This window comes from Dipodomys merriami, unplaced genomic scaffold, assembly GCF_024711535.1.
Source record: "Dipodomys merriami isolate MVZ:Mamm:240054 unplaced genomic scaffold, mDipMer1.0.p SCAF_10, whole genome shotgun sequence".
Classification (NCBI taxonomy): Eukaryota; Metazoa; Chordata; class Mammalia; order Rodentia; family Heteromyidae; genus Dipodomys; species Dipodomys merriami.
The window spans coordinates 46,994,713-47,011,552 of NW_027202271.1; the positions used below are offsets into that span (position 1 = coordinate 46,994,713).

A 16,840-nucleotide genomic window follows, 5' to 3' on the forward strand; every position below is an offset into this window, starting at 1 on the left:
TGAGAAATGGAATCTGGGGACTCTCTGTTTTGCCTATTCAACAACTTTCTTTCTTCAGTACTCTCAGTAAATGGAACACAAAGAAAATGAAACAAAGAAAACAAAAAAGAAGAGCTGTTTAAAACAAAACAAAACAAAACACCCCTGAAATACCAAGAGCTAGTGTGCTGTCTGGATGGGCACAGCTATTTGTAGCTTGCCATCAACTGAAACAAAATCTGGACACTATGACCTTACTTTTTGATTAAATTTGTATATTTTCCTGCTTGGATCTTCTGGGTCAGGTGCATCTCCATCTCGAAGAGCACTCATAAGTGCCACCAGTTCTTTAGGGACAGACACCTAATCAAGAAGAAAAATCACTTCCAGTTATAAATAAAAAGGTCCATGCTATCTTAAACTACAATGATAAAATAATCCCCTTAACTATTCTTGATCACCTATATAATAGAATATGAACACAAAACCTAACAGTAAAAGTTGCCATAGATAAAGCTGGTTTCTTTTACAGTGAATATCAAGCAAGGTGCTGGTGCTCATACCTGTAATCCTAGTCAGGAGGCTGAGATCTGAGGATCGAAGTTCAAAGCCAGCCCAAGCAGGAAAGTCTATGAGTCTCTTGTCTCCAATTAAAAACCAAAAAGCCAAAAGTGAAGCTGTGGCTCGAGGGGAGAACTCTAGCCCTGATCAAAAAAGCTCAGGCTCTGAGTTAAAGCCCCAGAACCAACACACACACACACACACACACACACACACACACACACACACACACACACACACACACACACACACACACACACACACACGCACACGCACACACGCGCACACACACGCGCACACACACGCGCACACACGCGCACACACACGTGCACGCACACACGTGCACGCACACACGCATGCACGCACGCACGCACGCGCACGCACGCACACACGAACGCACACGCACACGCACACGCAAGCACCCACGCACACGCACACGCACGCACGCACGCACGCACGCACGCACGCACGGTATAGTGACTCATGCCTGAAATACTGGCTTCTAGGGAGGTTGAGATCAGGAGGATCAAGGCCAGTCCAGCAAAAAGTGAGACACTCCATCTCACCCAACAAAGAGCTGGGTGCAATGGTTCATACTTGGCAACCACAGCTACAGAGAAGCCTAATTCAGGGATAAAAGTGTGACCCTACCTCAAAAATAACCAAAATAAAAGGGCTGAGGATGTGGATTAAGGGGGAAGGCACCTGCCTAGCAAGCTGAAAGCCAAGCATTCAAATCCTCAGTACCACCAATATAAAACAAAACCTTGACAGACAGTAACCACTGAAACAAAGCCAGAAAATGGCCTTAAGTTCTTGGTTTTAGATCTAGAATTCTGAAGTCCTTTTTAAAAATATAAATGGGTTTCATTTCCTTCTTTCATATTTATAATGTTAAAACTGCCTTTGAAGTGGATGTTTAATGTCCTCACTTTTTAAAAAACACATTTCAGGTAGAATTCCATGAAACTATTTCTAGTTCTAAAACTCAAACTATCATCTCTTCTTAACATGCCTGCCATATTTACTTATTATTCGATACAGTTAACAATCTGTGATATTTACCTCTGCACTGTAAGTTAATTTCACAGAAGGAGTGTCCTGGCAAGGAAGAATTGCTCGGCAGTGAATGGCCTGAGAGAGGGCACAAGAAAAAGAAATAGTGAGTCCTTTTCCTAAAAAATTGAGTCATGAAGAAATCATTAAGACATTCTTTCCAAAACTAAATACAGATTTCCCCTTATAATCTACAGTCACCCTTCACATTTCAGTGAAGCAGTAAGAAACTTGTTAGGCAATGTTGCTGCTCTGAACTCTACCAAGTAAGCACTAGGAACCAGAGTGAGCTCCAGGTTCTCAGAATCCCTGAGGAAGAAGGGCAATGCACTGACATAAAGCTATGGACCACCGCGTACTCCATCCAACCTGGAGAGTCGCTAGGAACACCAGCTTTCTGAATGGTCTAGAAAGACCTACAATGAAGAAACCTGTTTAATTCATCACACGTATTTTAGCATGAAACCTGTTTTTCTCTGGTGAGGTAAAATCTAATGTAATCTCAGTGTTCTCAGGAAAATAGCTTGAGAAATGTTCTTGTTTTGACATTTCAATCTTGCAGCAAAGCTTGAAAGTAAAAACAAGGATGGGAGGGAGGAAATAGACACTCCCATTATTCATTGTTTAAAAAAATTATTAGTGTAAATTAGTTGCACAAAAGGGCTGCATTATGCTATTTATACCATGCATATAATGTATTGGGATCAAATTTTCCCTCTCTCCTTCCATCATATAATCATTCTTATAAGTTGTGATATTAGTTCTATGTTCTCACATCAATTTGTCATAAACACGGATTCCACCAAAAAGAACAGCCACAATTTCATAAGCCAAACTATTTATAAATAAGTCATCCCTAAGAGACAACAAAGCCCAGCTTTGTTGAGACAGTCTACTGCGCTAAAGCAGGTCTGACACTAACATCATCAGCACCAGTCTCTGTGAAAAATCCTAGCCTTCCTTAAAACTCTTAGACTTCAGCTCCTCTTTCTTCAGATCTAGAGGATTCCCCAAAGACATAGGCTCCCAGATATCTTCTGGATGAAATAAGCAGGACAACAAGAACCATGTTGATCTCTCCAAATTAGGGTTCTCAGTTCATGACTCCTGTGTTCTTTATTGATCTATGTTGTAGGTAGGTGATTGGGCAGTGTCAAAGGCATTGTTACATGTATTTTATTGCAAAGACTGAGGCAAATAAATTTGTATAACCAACATATTCATCAAAAAGAATCCCGTCTGTTTACTTGCTGTCAACTGCAAAAATTATTTAGCTGAAATTTATTTCCCCATATTTCAATAACTGATACCAATAAAAAATAGAATAATATACTTAAATTTTACATTCTTAGGACTCACAAATATTATATTCCCCGTTAACTTTAGCCTACAGACATTCCAGAGAAATACTGAGTGAAAATCAGCTACTGGTAGAGAAAAATATATATATTCTTGCCCAGAACATTTTACATCTTCCAGATTACTGAACTAAGTTTTCTTAGATTGAAAAGATATTCTAAGTGACCACACAAAGTAAATGTGTTTATAAACCATGCTTTATTATTTCTAATCTTTAACTTCCATTTAAGCCTAACATGATAGTTATCACATAACAATATTTAAATGATTAAATATGCCTGGTAATATAGTCATTTTACTAAGTTGACAGAACTATATCTTTCTTTTTTCAGAAGAGTCTGACACTTACTATTCCTTATGAGAGGCTGTCTCTAATTGTATGGTTTTTTTGTTCTTGGTTTTGAAATGAAAACAGAAGTAATTTGAATAATACCATTTGTTTTTTTTTTGTTTTTTCCTTCAGTCATAAGGCTTGAACTCAGGGCCTAGGAACCATCCCTGAGCTCTTCTGCTCAAGGCAAGCGCTCTATCTATTACTTTAAGCCACAGAGCCACTTCTGGTTTTCTGGTGGTTAATTGGAGATAAGAGTCTCAATGACTTTCTTGCCCAGGCTGGCTTTGAACCAACAATCCTCAGATCTCAGCTTCCTGAGTGGCTAGGATTACAGGTATGAGCCACTGGCACCCAGAGAACAGTATCATTTTAAAGTATATTTAACGTATTAAATAATATCTCTACATAAGTAAGCGTGTAAGAGAAATCTGGAAAGCTTACACTCCAAACTCAATGAGCAATGCTGTCTGAGGAGGTTTAAGGATTTGATCTTTCACTTTCCTCTTTTTTTTTTTAAAACTGCAAATCAGTACATATTATTCCTGTTGTATTAAATTTTTCCTTGCACTTTATGGTCATTTACTGATCTTTACTCTATGGCAAGTTCTATGCTAGGTACCAGGGTGTCAGTGAGAACCTAAATACTCCAATGAAGGTGTACGATTACCAAATTAAAGCGGACTTATTTTTGAATACAATATATGAATGTATTAACCGCAAGAAGTATATGTGAAGTTTTATAGAATATAGTTTTATACCGTTTTATAGAATAAATGAAAATTGTATGTTACACAAGATTCACATGAGGGGAAGACCCCCCCATAAAACCCCCATGTGATGGTGGTTTTCTTTATGCATCCCTCTTACCTGGCACTGACTAAAGAGATATGGGTGTTTCTTCCCAGAAGTCTGTTCAGGAGTAAGCCACTGAAGAGCAGATGATTTTGGGGATGTCTCAAAAGAAATTTCTATAACAACCTCTTGATTCCTATATGAAATGAACATATCAATAGAGTATAATTCTAGCTACCTAAAATTCAGTTCATAATACAAACACTGAATAATATAAGCAATACCATATGAGATCTCAGTACCAATTGAGTGAGCTCTAAGGAAGCATAGATCAACAGATTACTTCAATGTGCCTTTTGCTTTCCAAGCCGTATGCTAGCCTGTGGGTCTTGTTTGCTCTATTGCTCTACTATTCTAGTGAAGATCAACCAGTGTTCATTGTGATATTGATTAGCCTTTTTCTTTTTCTTTTTCCCCCCTTTCTTTGGCGGTACTGGAGATTAAATCTAGGGCTTCATGCTTTCTGGATAAGTACTTAACCACTTGAACTATGCCCCCAGTCCATTTGATTTTATTGTTTTTAAGAGAGGAGCTTGTTAACTTTGTTTGGGCTAACCTCAAACTTGCAATCCTACAATTAGTCTTTTATGACAGGGGGAAGTGGAAGAAATAATTTTGGAACTTCTATTACCATAGTGGTGGGTGCCAGTGCGTGGGATAGCAGAGTGCTGACGTGCAAAATGTTCCTGACCAAGAGGAAACGTATTTAGAAACCAAGAAGAAGTATTCAGAAATTTGTAGAGTTAATTTTATGTCTGCTATATCTAACAATAAGAAAACAATATATGCTTGTATTTAATCTCTTCTTATTAGCAATTCATACTTACGGTATTCTACAAAAGTATTTGTGTATGATGGACTGGCAAAAACAAAAACTGGTCCTTACCCCAGCTACTCTCAAAAGTACTGAGAATAAGGAAGTGATAAAAATTCTGAAGACTAGCAGCCTGGCTTGTGAGAAGCAAAGTACTGGGCGCCCCTATGCCATAGTTTCTTCATGTGAAGAATGGGGGTAATGGTGTCCATCTCTCAAATAAGTTGAGCGTTTCTTCCCTCTCTCCCTCCCTCCCTTCCTTTTTTGAGACAGGCTCTTGTTATGGAGTCTGGGTTGCCCTAAACTTGTAGTATAGCCCACTCTGGCCTCAAAATAGCAATCCTCCTGCCTTCACCACCCAAATGCTGGCCTGTACCACCAGCACACCCCTCCTTTCTCTCAAAGGAGAAGAGAATTCGTGAAAAACCTGTCCACTTAAAAGTGGCAGCAGAGCACCCTTATGCAGGCCTCTGCCCCTCCTCAGTGTATCAGGGGGTATGATGTACTCCTGCTATGATGATTTTGGCTTCAGAATCACAATTTTTTTTGAATAAGTAACTATTTCTCTGAGAGTTCTTCATCTGAATCTGGTTACTATAAGGATTGAAGAATATATCTAACTACTTATCCCAACATTGGACTCAGTTAACACTTCTATGATTAGCACTATGATTATTATTCCATTAACAGCAGCAGCTGGCCTCTGGGGCAACGGAGAAGGTGCACCTTGTAAACACGTCCCAGGTTCCTCCTGAAATACCTCCTATGGTGGCATGTCCCTTCATCATGGAAGATAGCAGTAAAATGATGAGTAACCAAAGAAGTCACAGTTACCCCAAGTTCTATTCTTTTTTTTTTTCTCTTTTTTGCCTGTCATGGGGCTTGAACTCAGGGCCTGGGCACCATCTCTGAGCTTTTTTGGCTCAAGGCTAGTGCTCTACCACTTGAGCCACAGTGCCACTTCAGGTTTTTTTCTGTTTATGCAGTACTGAGGAATCAAACCCAGGGCTTCATACATGCTAGGCAAGCACTCTACCACTGAGCCACATTCCCAGCCCCCAAGTTCCATTCTTAAATGTTTTCTTTAGTATCTTAAGTATATTTCACTTTTACTGTAAATCTAATCAGATCAGAGGGCATGTCAATTACTACATTTCTCCATTATTCAAGTATAAAAGGGGAAGACAGCATTCATACTTGCTCAGTGCGATAGGAAGGGAGATTTCCATCGGTGATCCTTTGTAACTTTGTCTTTCTCCAAGGGTATATTTGACTTCTTGCCCATTGATCAACACTTTTTCTATTGTAAGGTCTTTTGTATCTAAAACCTAAAATCAAATGAGTATATTAAATAACAAGAAAACAGTTCTATATACTGGAAAAAAATAGTATTAGGTATGGGTTAGCTACAAGGATTACAGGACTAGCTGGGTACAGGGAGAGATTACAGGAATGAAAGGAGTTAAAATGGTAGCCAAGGACTCGTGGCTTCCTAAAACATTTTGTGTTCTAAGATTTGAATATATACTGGGATAGTTACACAAGTATTAGACTCTAAGTAAAAGTCAATCTATATTAAAATGTCTTTCATTTTGTCTGCTAAACATGCTCTTCAGTTATAACTTAAAATCTGACTTGGGCTGGGAAGGTGGCTCAGTGGTAGAGTGCTTGCCTTGCATGCATGATGCCCTGGGTTCGATTCCTCAGCACCACATAAGCAGAAAAAGCTGGAACTGGTGCTGTGGCTCAAGGGGTAGAGCACCAGCCTTGAGCTGAAGAGCTGAGGGACAGTAGCCAGGCCCAGAGTTCAGGGCCCACAACCGACAAAAAAAAAAAAAAGGTTAAAAAAAATTAAAATCTGACTCATCAATACATCTCACCATATATTTCTTCCTAGAATTTATATAACCCAACTCTGATAGTGTATTGTCATATAAGTATACACACTTAGTATACTCTTAAGATATACTTTCCTCAAATTTTTATCGAAAAATTAAAACAAGCTTTGGCACTTGTTAAGCAAATAAGCAGACTGGGTATTACCATCATTATGTATCTGGATAAAGTTGAACCTTGTAAGGCAGCTGGGACCGAATGGCCCAGTAGAGGAGATCATATGTACCTACCATGGCCACTTAAGGATGACTGCTTTGGGCAGGAAGGAGTGGCATCAAATGTCTGAGTAGTTTAAACCCAATAATCCTCTTAAAATCGGACTCTTTCATTACCTCACCACTAATGTCTTATTCTAGAATATTCAGTTTTCCTATGCCATCCATTTCCAATCTAAACAACATTCATTCAGTGTTACTTAATGATTCTTCCCTGTTCTCTTTCCCTCTGTCTGTCTGTCTGTCTGTCTCTCTGTCTGTCTCGTGCTGGTACTGACTCAAATCAGGGCCTGGGACTCCTGCATGGCTTGGCTTTTTCCCTCAGGGCCAGTGCTCTTCCACTTCCAATTCAACACTGCTAGTTAACTGGGGCTGACTTCAAACCAAGATTTGCAGACCTAAACCTGAGTGGCTAGGATTATAGGCATGAGCCATGGACACCAGGCCTCTCTCCTTCCTTTTTGAAACCCTGAGGGCAGTATCTTCTATGGCTGCAACTTTTACTTCCTCATCATTACTTTTCCTTCCCTTTAATGTGACTTGTAGCTACTTTGCTATTCAAAATGCATTCTCCCAGGGTCTACAAGATAGCATAGCTCTGCTGTGCAATAACCTTGGACTTGTGAATTTGAACCTTGAACTTACCAACTTGAATTTGTGAGCTATGCTACTTGGCTGAATCCCCTTTACACATAAATGGTTCTCCTATTTGTCGTTTTTTGCCGGTCATGGGGCCTGAACTCTGGGTCTGGGCGCTTCCCTCAGCTCTTCAGCTCAAGGCTAGTGCTCTACCACTGGAGCCACAGCGCCACTTCCGGCTTTTTCTGTTTATGTGGTGCTGAGGAATAGAACCCAGGGCCTCATGCTTGCAAGGCATGCACTCTATTGCTGAGCTACCTTCCCAGCCCCAAATGGTTCTCCTATTTGTCTAATGCTTCTTCCTTCCCCATCTGTTCTCCAGTTGGTCCTTTGATTTTCTAACCATATTCTCCACTCCCTAGCTCTTACCATGCCCTCATATTCAGCTAATATCGGTGAAGATATCTATTTCTCTCTCTTTTTCTCTTTCGTTCCCTCCCTGCTTTTCTCCCCATCTCCCCTTTCTTTCTTTTTGGTTTTCGGAGATAGGGTCTTACCTTGTGACCTGGGCTGGCTTCTAGCCTCAGCCTCTAGAATGTTGGGATAATAAGCACGGTCCAACTCTACTAGTGTATTTCTGTAATGGTATCCCTGCCCATGGTGGTTAGCTAGACATCTGTTCAACCTTTCCATGGGTTGTATAACCTCATAGTCAATAGGCTATAGAAAAACCAAAGTCACCATTATGACTCCTAAGTTCACTTCCTTTTTTGATTTCCAGATTCTGCTACTGGAATGCCTCAAAATACCAAAGATTTGATTGAAACAATCAACCCACAAGTTGGTTTCACTTCCCAGCTCTAAGCCATTATGTTTGTTCTTCTACCACTACCCTGGGTTTAAAAGCCTGGACAGTTAGAATTCTGCTCTAGCTCATCTCCCTACCTCTAGCATCTTCTTTTTCTCTCTCTCTGATCTGGCCTGGAACAGTATTAGGATTTAGAAAAAATGCACACACAAACACACACACACACACACACACACACACACACACACACACACACGTGTAATAACAGCCATTTCCTGGTCACTTCTCTTTTGTATTAGTAATCCATGGATGACAAGCTCACAAAAAGTTACAAGGGCAATCACTAAATTCCATTCTCATCTCTCTGGAGCCCACAATTTTTGTTTGGGAAAGAAATTTCACCTTATCTTAATTTTCTTTGTTGTTTCTTAATTTTTCTTTTCTTCTCTAAGAGCAGCAAAATTTGCTATGAGTATCCCTTGCTTCATACCTACTGGACAAGTATTTCTTTCAGGTTACTTTCCTCAACTATTACTCTAATCAGAACTGGCTTATCTTCCCACACATACAAATTCTTTCATAATTGAACACTTATCTTGAATATCTAATTTGTTTTCAGAATATACTTTAAACATCTATGATTATAACAACTCATTCTCATATAGACCTCAAAACCACAAAGACAAATTCATTAGGCCATTTCCTTGTAGAACATATTCTATTTTCTGTATTGTCTAAACCTCATACCTGTTCAGAATCAGAAGAGCCAGTTATTGTAACGACGACTTTTTGTCACTACAACTTCAAATCCATTTGTTACTAGTCCTCCACTCTCCCCAACACTTACTGTACTGAATTAGAATGACTGTTTTCTCCACTACACTAAGGACGCATAGACAGAAAATGTTAACTTTCACTGGCATTCCGAGGCAAAAAGTTTAGCACAGTACCTGGAAAATACTAGATGTCAATTAATACAGGAAACAAGTTCTGAATGAAAAGAAAATAGGAATGAAATTTGTAAGCTATATATCTCAAACTGTCCTCAGCCCTCATTTCCAAGATATATAGTCCAAGATAGGTACAGATGATTCTAAGAAACGGCCTTGTTTATGGTAGGAAGTTATTTTGGATATACTCTAGGATATCTCACAATATCTCCTTTGAACAACATTCTAAAAAAGGTTGTACTTCTATTCAGTCAGCTGCCTGGTCAGCTGCCAAGGTCAGATGCCATCGAGCATATAATGGATTGATTCCCTTTTTGTGTACACTGCTAGAAAGTTCCATGTCAGCTCTGCAGCAAACTTCTTTATACTATCTTTATTCTCTCTTCCCCCAAATTCCTTAATTATCTTATTATACTGTATATGCAACTGTAAGCAATCTCAAAATCTTACTGGAACAAAGCAGGGTTTGAAAGAAAAAGTGCTTACTCCTGGGTACAATGTGTCTGTTAATTCTACTCCTTATCTACAGTCAGCAGTGTTGGAAAAAAAAAAACTCACAGCATGCATGTTGGAACTAAAACTAAAACCAAAAACCAAGAAACACACCTTGCTGTGATTTCTAGCTCAGCCATTTTATGATCTACAGTCAATGCTAGGCATCTGCCACTTCCCTGTGTCTCATCATGACCATGACCCTAAGACCGTATGTCTTCTCTGAGCTACCAACAGAAAGAACAGCTAACCAAACCAGGAATTTCAAGAAAAGGCACAAATGCTTTCAAGTTGTCATCAATTCTGAGTATCAACCTTCAGTGTAAATACCAAAACTTGAAAAGGATTATAGAAAGCTAGGAATTATTCCTTTTAGAGGTTTCTTCAGGCTTCCCAGCTCCACAACTTGAAAAATGGGGTGGAAAACCTGATGTCTTCCGCCTACCCCACACCTCCCACTCCCCCAGGTCTTCTGCTGGTGGTGATGGGCATAATACCTTAGCACCAGGGAGCTAAGAGCACTATCATCAATGTAATCCATATTACGTTTGCAGGGCACTGCTTTCTAATGCAATTGATCTATTAATTAAACTTCTGAATGTCTCTACTGGCCACGTGCTATATTAAGAATCTGAGATAGAATAAGACATGAGACATCTTCAAGACTCTCTAGTAGAGGAAAGAAACTAAATTCAAATAAATATAAACAAGACTATGCTTTTGATGGGTCATAAATAAGCAAATAAGTATAAACATACAAATCACTCTCCTTGCATAAAAATTGACATAATTCCAGCTAACTTACTAAATAGACATGCCAATCAAACATCCTAATTTAAAGGTCTTAGTTTTGTGAAGATCTGAAGAATGTTAAAACAGTGGGTAAGTTCTTAGATTTGGGTATTCTTTTCAAAATTTAAACCCCCTGACGCTTCCTAACATGGTACAGAAGTTTTGTGTTTGTTGTTTTACTTTTACAAAACAGTCAGCAGTGCAATGTCACATTATGCACTGATAAACTAGCAACATTTTTGTTTTAACAAAAAGAGAGAAGATTGCCTTGAAACAGAACCTAACTTCAGCCCTGCTGGAGAAATCTGTCAAGGCAATAAAAGATAGTATCCTACTCCCAAGCCCAAAGGTCAAGCTACCAAGGAAGAACTGTCTTCTTGCTTACAATGCTTTTTTTTTAAAGTACATTTTTGATAACTGCAAATCAATACAAGAATAAGAGAGCTAAGTGCTTTATGAGTTCATATCAATAGGCTTAAAATAGTATACAAACAGGAAAAAGACAGACAAAAACATCCAATTGTTACCTGCACTTGGTAATTCTGCCCAGTTATTTGACCCCACTGATTTCCTTCCTCAATAACTGATCACAGTGCTTATTTAGCTGTGCTTCCATCCATACTACCTCAACACACGGCGAGACACACACAGTACGCTCTCCTGTCCGGCCTGGGAGGCTGAACACAGATGGTCTTTTCATGTCCATCTTATTTCTAAAGAACAGGTGTGACACGAGTCAGGTAAAATCACTGAATACAATTCCATGATTCTAAACAAACTGTACGCAAATGATCAGAAGTACTACTTGCTAGAAGCGCCATCATTACTTGCTCCTTGGAACTGTACAGAGTCATTCCTAGAAAGCTTGACTGTCCCACCAGTCCTTAAATTACAAGGAAGCGATAAGAAAGGGCAGAAAGAACCTTGAGAAATCACTACAGCTAGACTTCAGAGAGCAGACACTGGAAACTTCAAAGCCGGGCCGAGAGAAAGGTCTGGGGCTTGCAAATGACTGCAGGGAAGATCTAGGGAGCCGGGCACAGGACTGGACCCACAGGTCTGTATCCCACAGACTTGTGGGTTGGAATAAAGGCTCCTGGGTGGGAAGAGAGCTATCAGGATCCACCGGATGTGGGATGAGGAAGGTGGGCTGGAAGAAGCGTGGGGCCTGAGGAGGGGGTGTTGGGAGTTGTAGCCCAGGAAATGGGGGTGGAGGGGGGCAGATGGCGCTGCCTACTAGGATGGGGGGGGGGGGGTGAGGGACTTTTGCTAATTTGAAACCTGAGCCCTGCGTGAGGGATGGGGCGCTAGGACGTGCCCCGGCACTGGGGAGGGGGCTTCCGGGAGGGCCGGGTGGAAGGACGCGGAGGCGCTAAGCGGGGTTGAAGAGGGGATGGAGAGAGGGGGACCGAGGGGGGGGGGACAAGGAGAGCTGAGTGGGGGCGGGAGCGGAGGTGCAACGCCCGCGGAGCGGCGGCCCCGGCGCGGGCCGGGAAGGGAGATGGGGGCACTGGAGGCCCAGGAGGGGGCCGGGGAGAGGGGACACTGGACACCCCCCCCCCCGTACCAGGCTGCGCAGATTGTCCTCCCGAGACTGGACGGTGAGCGCCGCGGTCCCGGCCAGCACCCGACGGGCGAAGTCGACGCTGCAGCGGAGGTGCAGGTGCTTGGTCTGACAGACCGAGGCGGGAGAGGCCAGAGAACACGAATCCACGACCGCGGGCATGGCTCTGAGGGACCCGATGCACGGAGACACGAACCCCGGCACTAGGCGACCCGACTCCCACTGCAGGACTGAGAGAGAGAGAGAAGGGGCAAAGAGAAGCGGCCTCGCGATGCACGCCGGGAAGAGAAGTGTCTTAGAGCCGAGGAGCGCGAGCAGACGGCACGACCGAACTACTAATCCCGTGATGCAGCGCGAGCGGGTGAACGCAAGGACATCTGGGAGTGTGAGTTGGAGAGCCCGGGGAGGGACACGGGGAGGGGGCCGCCGGGTGGGGAGAAGGGCTCGGTTAAAGAAGAGGTGGGATGAGGGAACGGCGCAAAGTGCTGCGGGGTGGGCAACACAGCATTTTCATTCTCATTCCATTTGAAGGAGGAGAAAACTACCTGCTAACTAAAGAAGCCAAACCTATTGGCTGCTGTTAATGCGGCGGGGGCGGGAGGGTGAAATAGGATAAAAGCTGTAACAGAAAACCTTTCCGTATGCAATTCCTCGTTAGTATAGTGGTGAGTATCCCCGCCTGTCACGCGGGAGACCGGGGTTCGATTCCCCGACGGGGAGGCATTGGAATCTTTTTCATTTTTCACTCCAAGAAGATTGTTGTTGACTTGGTAGCAAACAAGCTTCTCTCTGTTCGTTGTATGTATCTTCTGCGAACATTTTCTAGCCCGGGAAATCCAAAACAGAATCATCCAATCGTTCTTATTTGAGGAATTCTAGCAAAGAATGCTGTGATAGAGCTGTGCACTGACCATATGGGAATGTGGAGCTGGGACTTTTGCTCAGCTGTGAGATCCTCCAGGCAGAAGCTGGGAGAATTTAAGAATGCCTTCTTTTTGGCAGAGCCTCATAGGAGGAACTGGGAAAATTGAATGAGATAGGTTTCAAAGAACAAAATGTATGCATGGGCACAACGTTGAAGAATTGTTAACGCGGGGCAGTGGCATGAATGGACAGGCGGATATTATCGAGAAAGCATGGATTGTGTTCAGAGAATTAAAGAGATCAGGAAAAGAAAGAGAATTAGGAAAGTATTAAAATAGTACAAGGGAGAGGAGTGGGAGAGAAGGAGGGGGAGAAAGAGAGGGTTCTTAGGAAGTGAATTCACAGATTGAGAGGAGCCTACCAAGACTCTTAGGGTTTTCTTTTTTGTTTTATGCCAGTCATAGCCTCAGAAGACTATATGGAGAAGACAGAAGGGAAGACATTAAGTTCCATATTGGACATACAGAGTTTGAGAAACTATGGAAGTCAAAACAAAGATTAGCCTCAGTCACTTGGACTTTCCAATCTCTAGCTCTGGAAATATGCCAGATAGATATGAAAATGTCCCATAATGTGGATTGACAGCGAGTAAGTATAAGCCAAGAAGAGTGATCCAAGAAGAGCCAAGAAAATAAGTTGGAATTTGGGAAAACAGAGTTTAATGTATACAAAGGGGTAGAGGAAGCAAAAAGTACTAAATCAACTACAAAGAGCCAATCAACAATGTCAAATGCAGCCCAGCCATCAATCCTTTGGATTTGGTGGTAAGGTGGGGATGAGGAAACCCACAGGTTTGTGGGCCTTTGCAGAGTTCTGTGGTTTGGTTGAAGGTGAGAACCAAAGAGTAGTGGATTGAGCAGTGAAAGAAAGGAGAAGGAACATAAGTCACTCTTTCAAGACCCTTGGCCAATGTGAGAGGGGAAGATAAAGAGACAGAAAGAAAGGCAGATTGAGAAAGTGGGTGTGAGAGAAACTGTGACATTTTAAAATATAGAGGTGAAAGAGTTTCTTAAGAAAAGGGAATTGAAGATTTGAGAAGTGGGGGAGGGTCTATGGACTGAGTATGCTGATACAGAACAATTCTCTATCAAACGTGGTCTAACATGGGATGGAAGTGTGGCTCAAGTGTAGAGCACCAGTCATGATTTGTTTGAAACCCTGAGTTTAGCTCTGAATATCTTTATAAACTAAATGCTGTTCTAACAATTAAATGCAGCCCCAGTAACAGAAAAAGATGCTAGTTATCTATATACCCTGCCAAGCCAAAAGAAAACAGAAACATTTAATACCTCACACATGCATAGGTTTTAATTTCATAGAGTCCATCCACCTATGCTGCAGTCAACATTTGCAAACATTTCCAAGGTCACTAAATCTAAGGTGACAAATATGATATAGTCAAATCAATGTAATCAAATAGTACACAATCAGATTTTATTTCATACTTAGTACAGAGAAAGGACAGATTGTTTTAATGAATTTCATTGTTATCATCAATGTACTGTTGATTATCAAGAACCCACAGGGTTTCAATGCCTTTTGTATTCAAGAAAAGATATTCCCCCCTTAAGTAAAATGGACTCCTCAGTTGATTAATAGGTGTGTCAAAAGATAGTTACACAATAAGAATTATTTTCTAAGATACCACTGAACCCTCTGCTATACAACATACAAAGTTACCAATTCACACATAAATAGAATGTTTTTATATCCACTGAGGATTGGAAATGGTTTAAACAACTAGAATTTCCACTGAATTTTTAAAAATAAGTATGATAGGAGAGTCTATCTACCAAAGGAGACTTTTTATGAGGATGAAAGAAATCATCTATGTGAAGCTTCATGAAAGATCATGATACATATTACAATACCATAGAAACAGAAAGTATTGTAGTATCGTCATTCCTGAGAAAGTTGCTTGATCTGACATCATCTCTGGATAATTGAGATAACTGTGTCTCTCGGGGTTGTTGAATTATACCATGAGGTGAAGTACTTAGCACTTCCCTTGACACAGAATAAGCTGTTAGCTAGTATTAGTATTACTGCTGGCTTTTATTTTTTTATATTTTGATCATTTTAGTGGTTTCCCTCCCCCCCCCTCCCCACCACCATACACACCGTTTCTTTATTAGCAAGAGCAAAGGAAAGAAGACCTGGGAAATAAGAAACAATCAATGTTTGTTCACCAGAGCAGGTCACACCAAATTAGGCTCACATTAGACCCACAACAACATTAACCAGTACTGTATGTTTTTAAATGCACTTTACAGAAACTTTTCTTGGTGTAGTAAACACTTCCTTAAAAGGGGTATAAGACCTTCACCTTGTTTTACCCTCTTGCTTTGAATCCTCAGTGTCATTTGCAGTTATTATAGCTATTAAGTGCATTCTATTGTTCTGTGCTGCCTAGAGAAGAGTGGTGGAAAGGCTTGCCTTCCCTAATAGGTAATTTACATTCTTAATTCCCAGAAGCAGCAATGACCTGAAACAGCATGGTGTTAGGATCAAAGCTAAGGCCCTAGGTACACTATATATGAAGTCTATTCTTTGGGAAGGGTCAGGAATGACATAGTGGGAACTATGGCATTTGAAGCAGGACTTGAAAAGTCAGCAGATTTTCATCGGAAAAAATAGGAGAACTGAGCATGGGGAATGAGGAATGGGGAATGAACATAGCTGGAACCAAGTCATGGAGCCAGCACAGCAGAGATGGGTTTGAGAAAGAACACTTCTACTAGTTAATCCAAAGCCCTTACACATGGTTCACGGATACACCTTTCTTATTTCACATTTGGCTTTCTACTGCAGGTGCTTTCTGCCTCATCTCACAGAATTGCCTAATCTGCTTTGGACCAAGTTATTTAAGTCACTCACTCAGCTTTCATATCCCACGTAATGAACACCACCCGTGCAGTATAAATCCCTCAACCTACTTCTACAGGAATGTTTATCGTCCCACTGTGACAGAAACACGGGAGACTTTTGGTGACCATGAAGCTCTTTAGGACCTCTTTCCTGCTTCATCCTTCTCACCTTCTGCCTGCTCCTTCAGGCTGTCCCAGCTCATGGGTAAGCATCCTCCTTTAGGTACTCTCTTAGCTCTCCAGGAATACTGTGATCCTCTTCCCTGCCTCTAAATTTGGCCTGGAAATGCCCATTCTGGCAACTTCAGATGGTAATGAGAGGATATGTGGTGTAGACATGGAAATGAACAGAACAGGTAGGAGGGCACATGAGTGAAAAGCCCTATTTGCCTTGAGAAGGCTGCAAGAAGATGTTGAGGATCTTAAAAAGATATCCAGGACGGGACCTGTTGCTGTTAAACAGAAACTCTTGCCCCACAGCTTCTCTAAAATAAAAGTGTTTACTGAGCAGTTACAGATGTTATCAAGGCCAAGGCAAGTTGCATAACTTCCAGTAGCAGAGCTAAGCAGCAGTAGGAAATGCCTATTATAGAAGCCAAGAGAATTTTTATAATGAAGGTTGGGGAGGAAACTGAGTTTGATATGGGAGGGAAGTCCACAGGCTGCGATGTTGCTTCTGGATTGGCTTTGGTTAAACATCTGGGAAAATACCATGCCCAAAGCAATCGGTGGTACCTGAAGCTCAGAGCCAGGGACTTCAAGTTGAGGTTATAGCTACAGGCAGGAATATGGAACCGT

The 16,840-nt window shown here is 41.4% G+C and overlaps 1 protein-coding gene and 1 non-coding gene across 3 annotated transcripts in view; one reads left to right on the plus strand and one right to left on the minus strand.

Annotated features, from left to right (window-relative positions):
* The window catches only part of Lta4h (leukotriene A4 hydrolase), a 33,136-nt gene extending 20,636 nt beyond the window's left edge, over positions 1 to 12,500 (minus strand). The window contains exons 1-5 of one of the 2 annotated variants that reach the window (XM_069990455.1): positions 12,255 to 12,500; positions 6,153 to 6,283; positions 4,157 to 4,277; positions 1,606 to 1,674; positions 238 to 342 (exon numbers count right to left, since the gene is read on the minus strand). In XM_069990455.1, the coding sequence (XP_069846556.1) occupies positions 238 to 342; positions 1,606 to 1,674; positions 4,157 to 4,277; positions 6,153 to 6,283; positions 12,255 to 12,413 (585 nt within the window). In that variant the 5' untranslated portion in view covers positions 12,414 to 12,500. The remainder of the gene's footprint in view (positions 1 to 237; positions 343 to 1,605; positions 1,675 to 4,156; positions 4,278 to 6,152; positions 6,284 to 12,254) is intronic. The other variant, XM_069990446.1, reaches the window with a different exon arrangement.
* Positions 12,501 to 12,899: 399 nt separating this feature from the next.
* Positions 12,900 to 12,971, plus strand: Trnad-guc (transfer RNA aspartic acid (anticodon GUC)). The gene has a single exon. It is a non-coding gene; the product is annotated as a tRNA-Asp (tRNA).
* Positions 12,972 to 16,840: the final 3,869 nt, after the last annotated feature.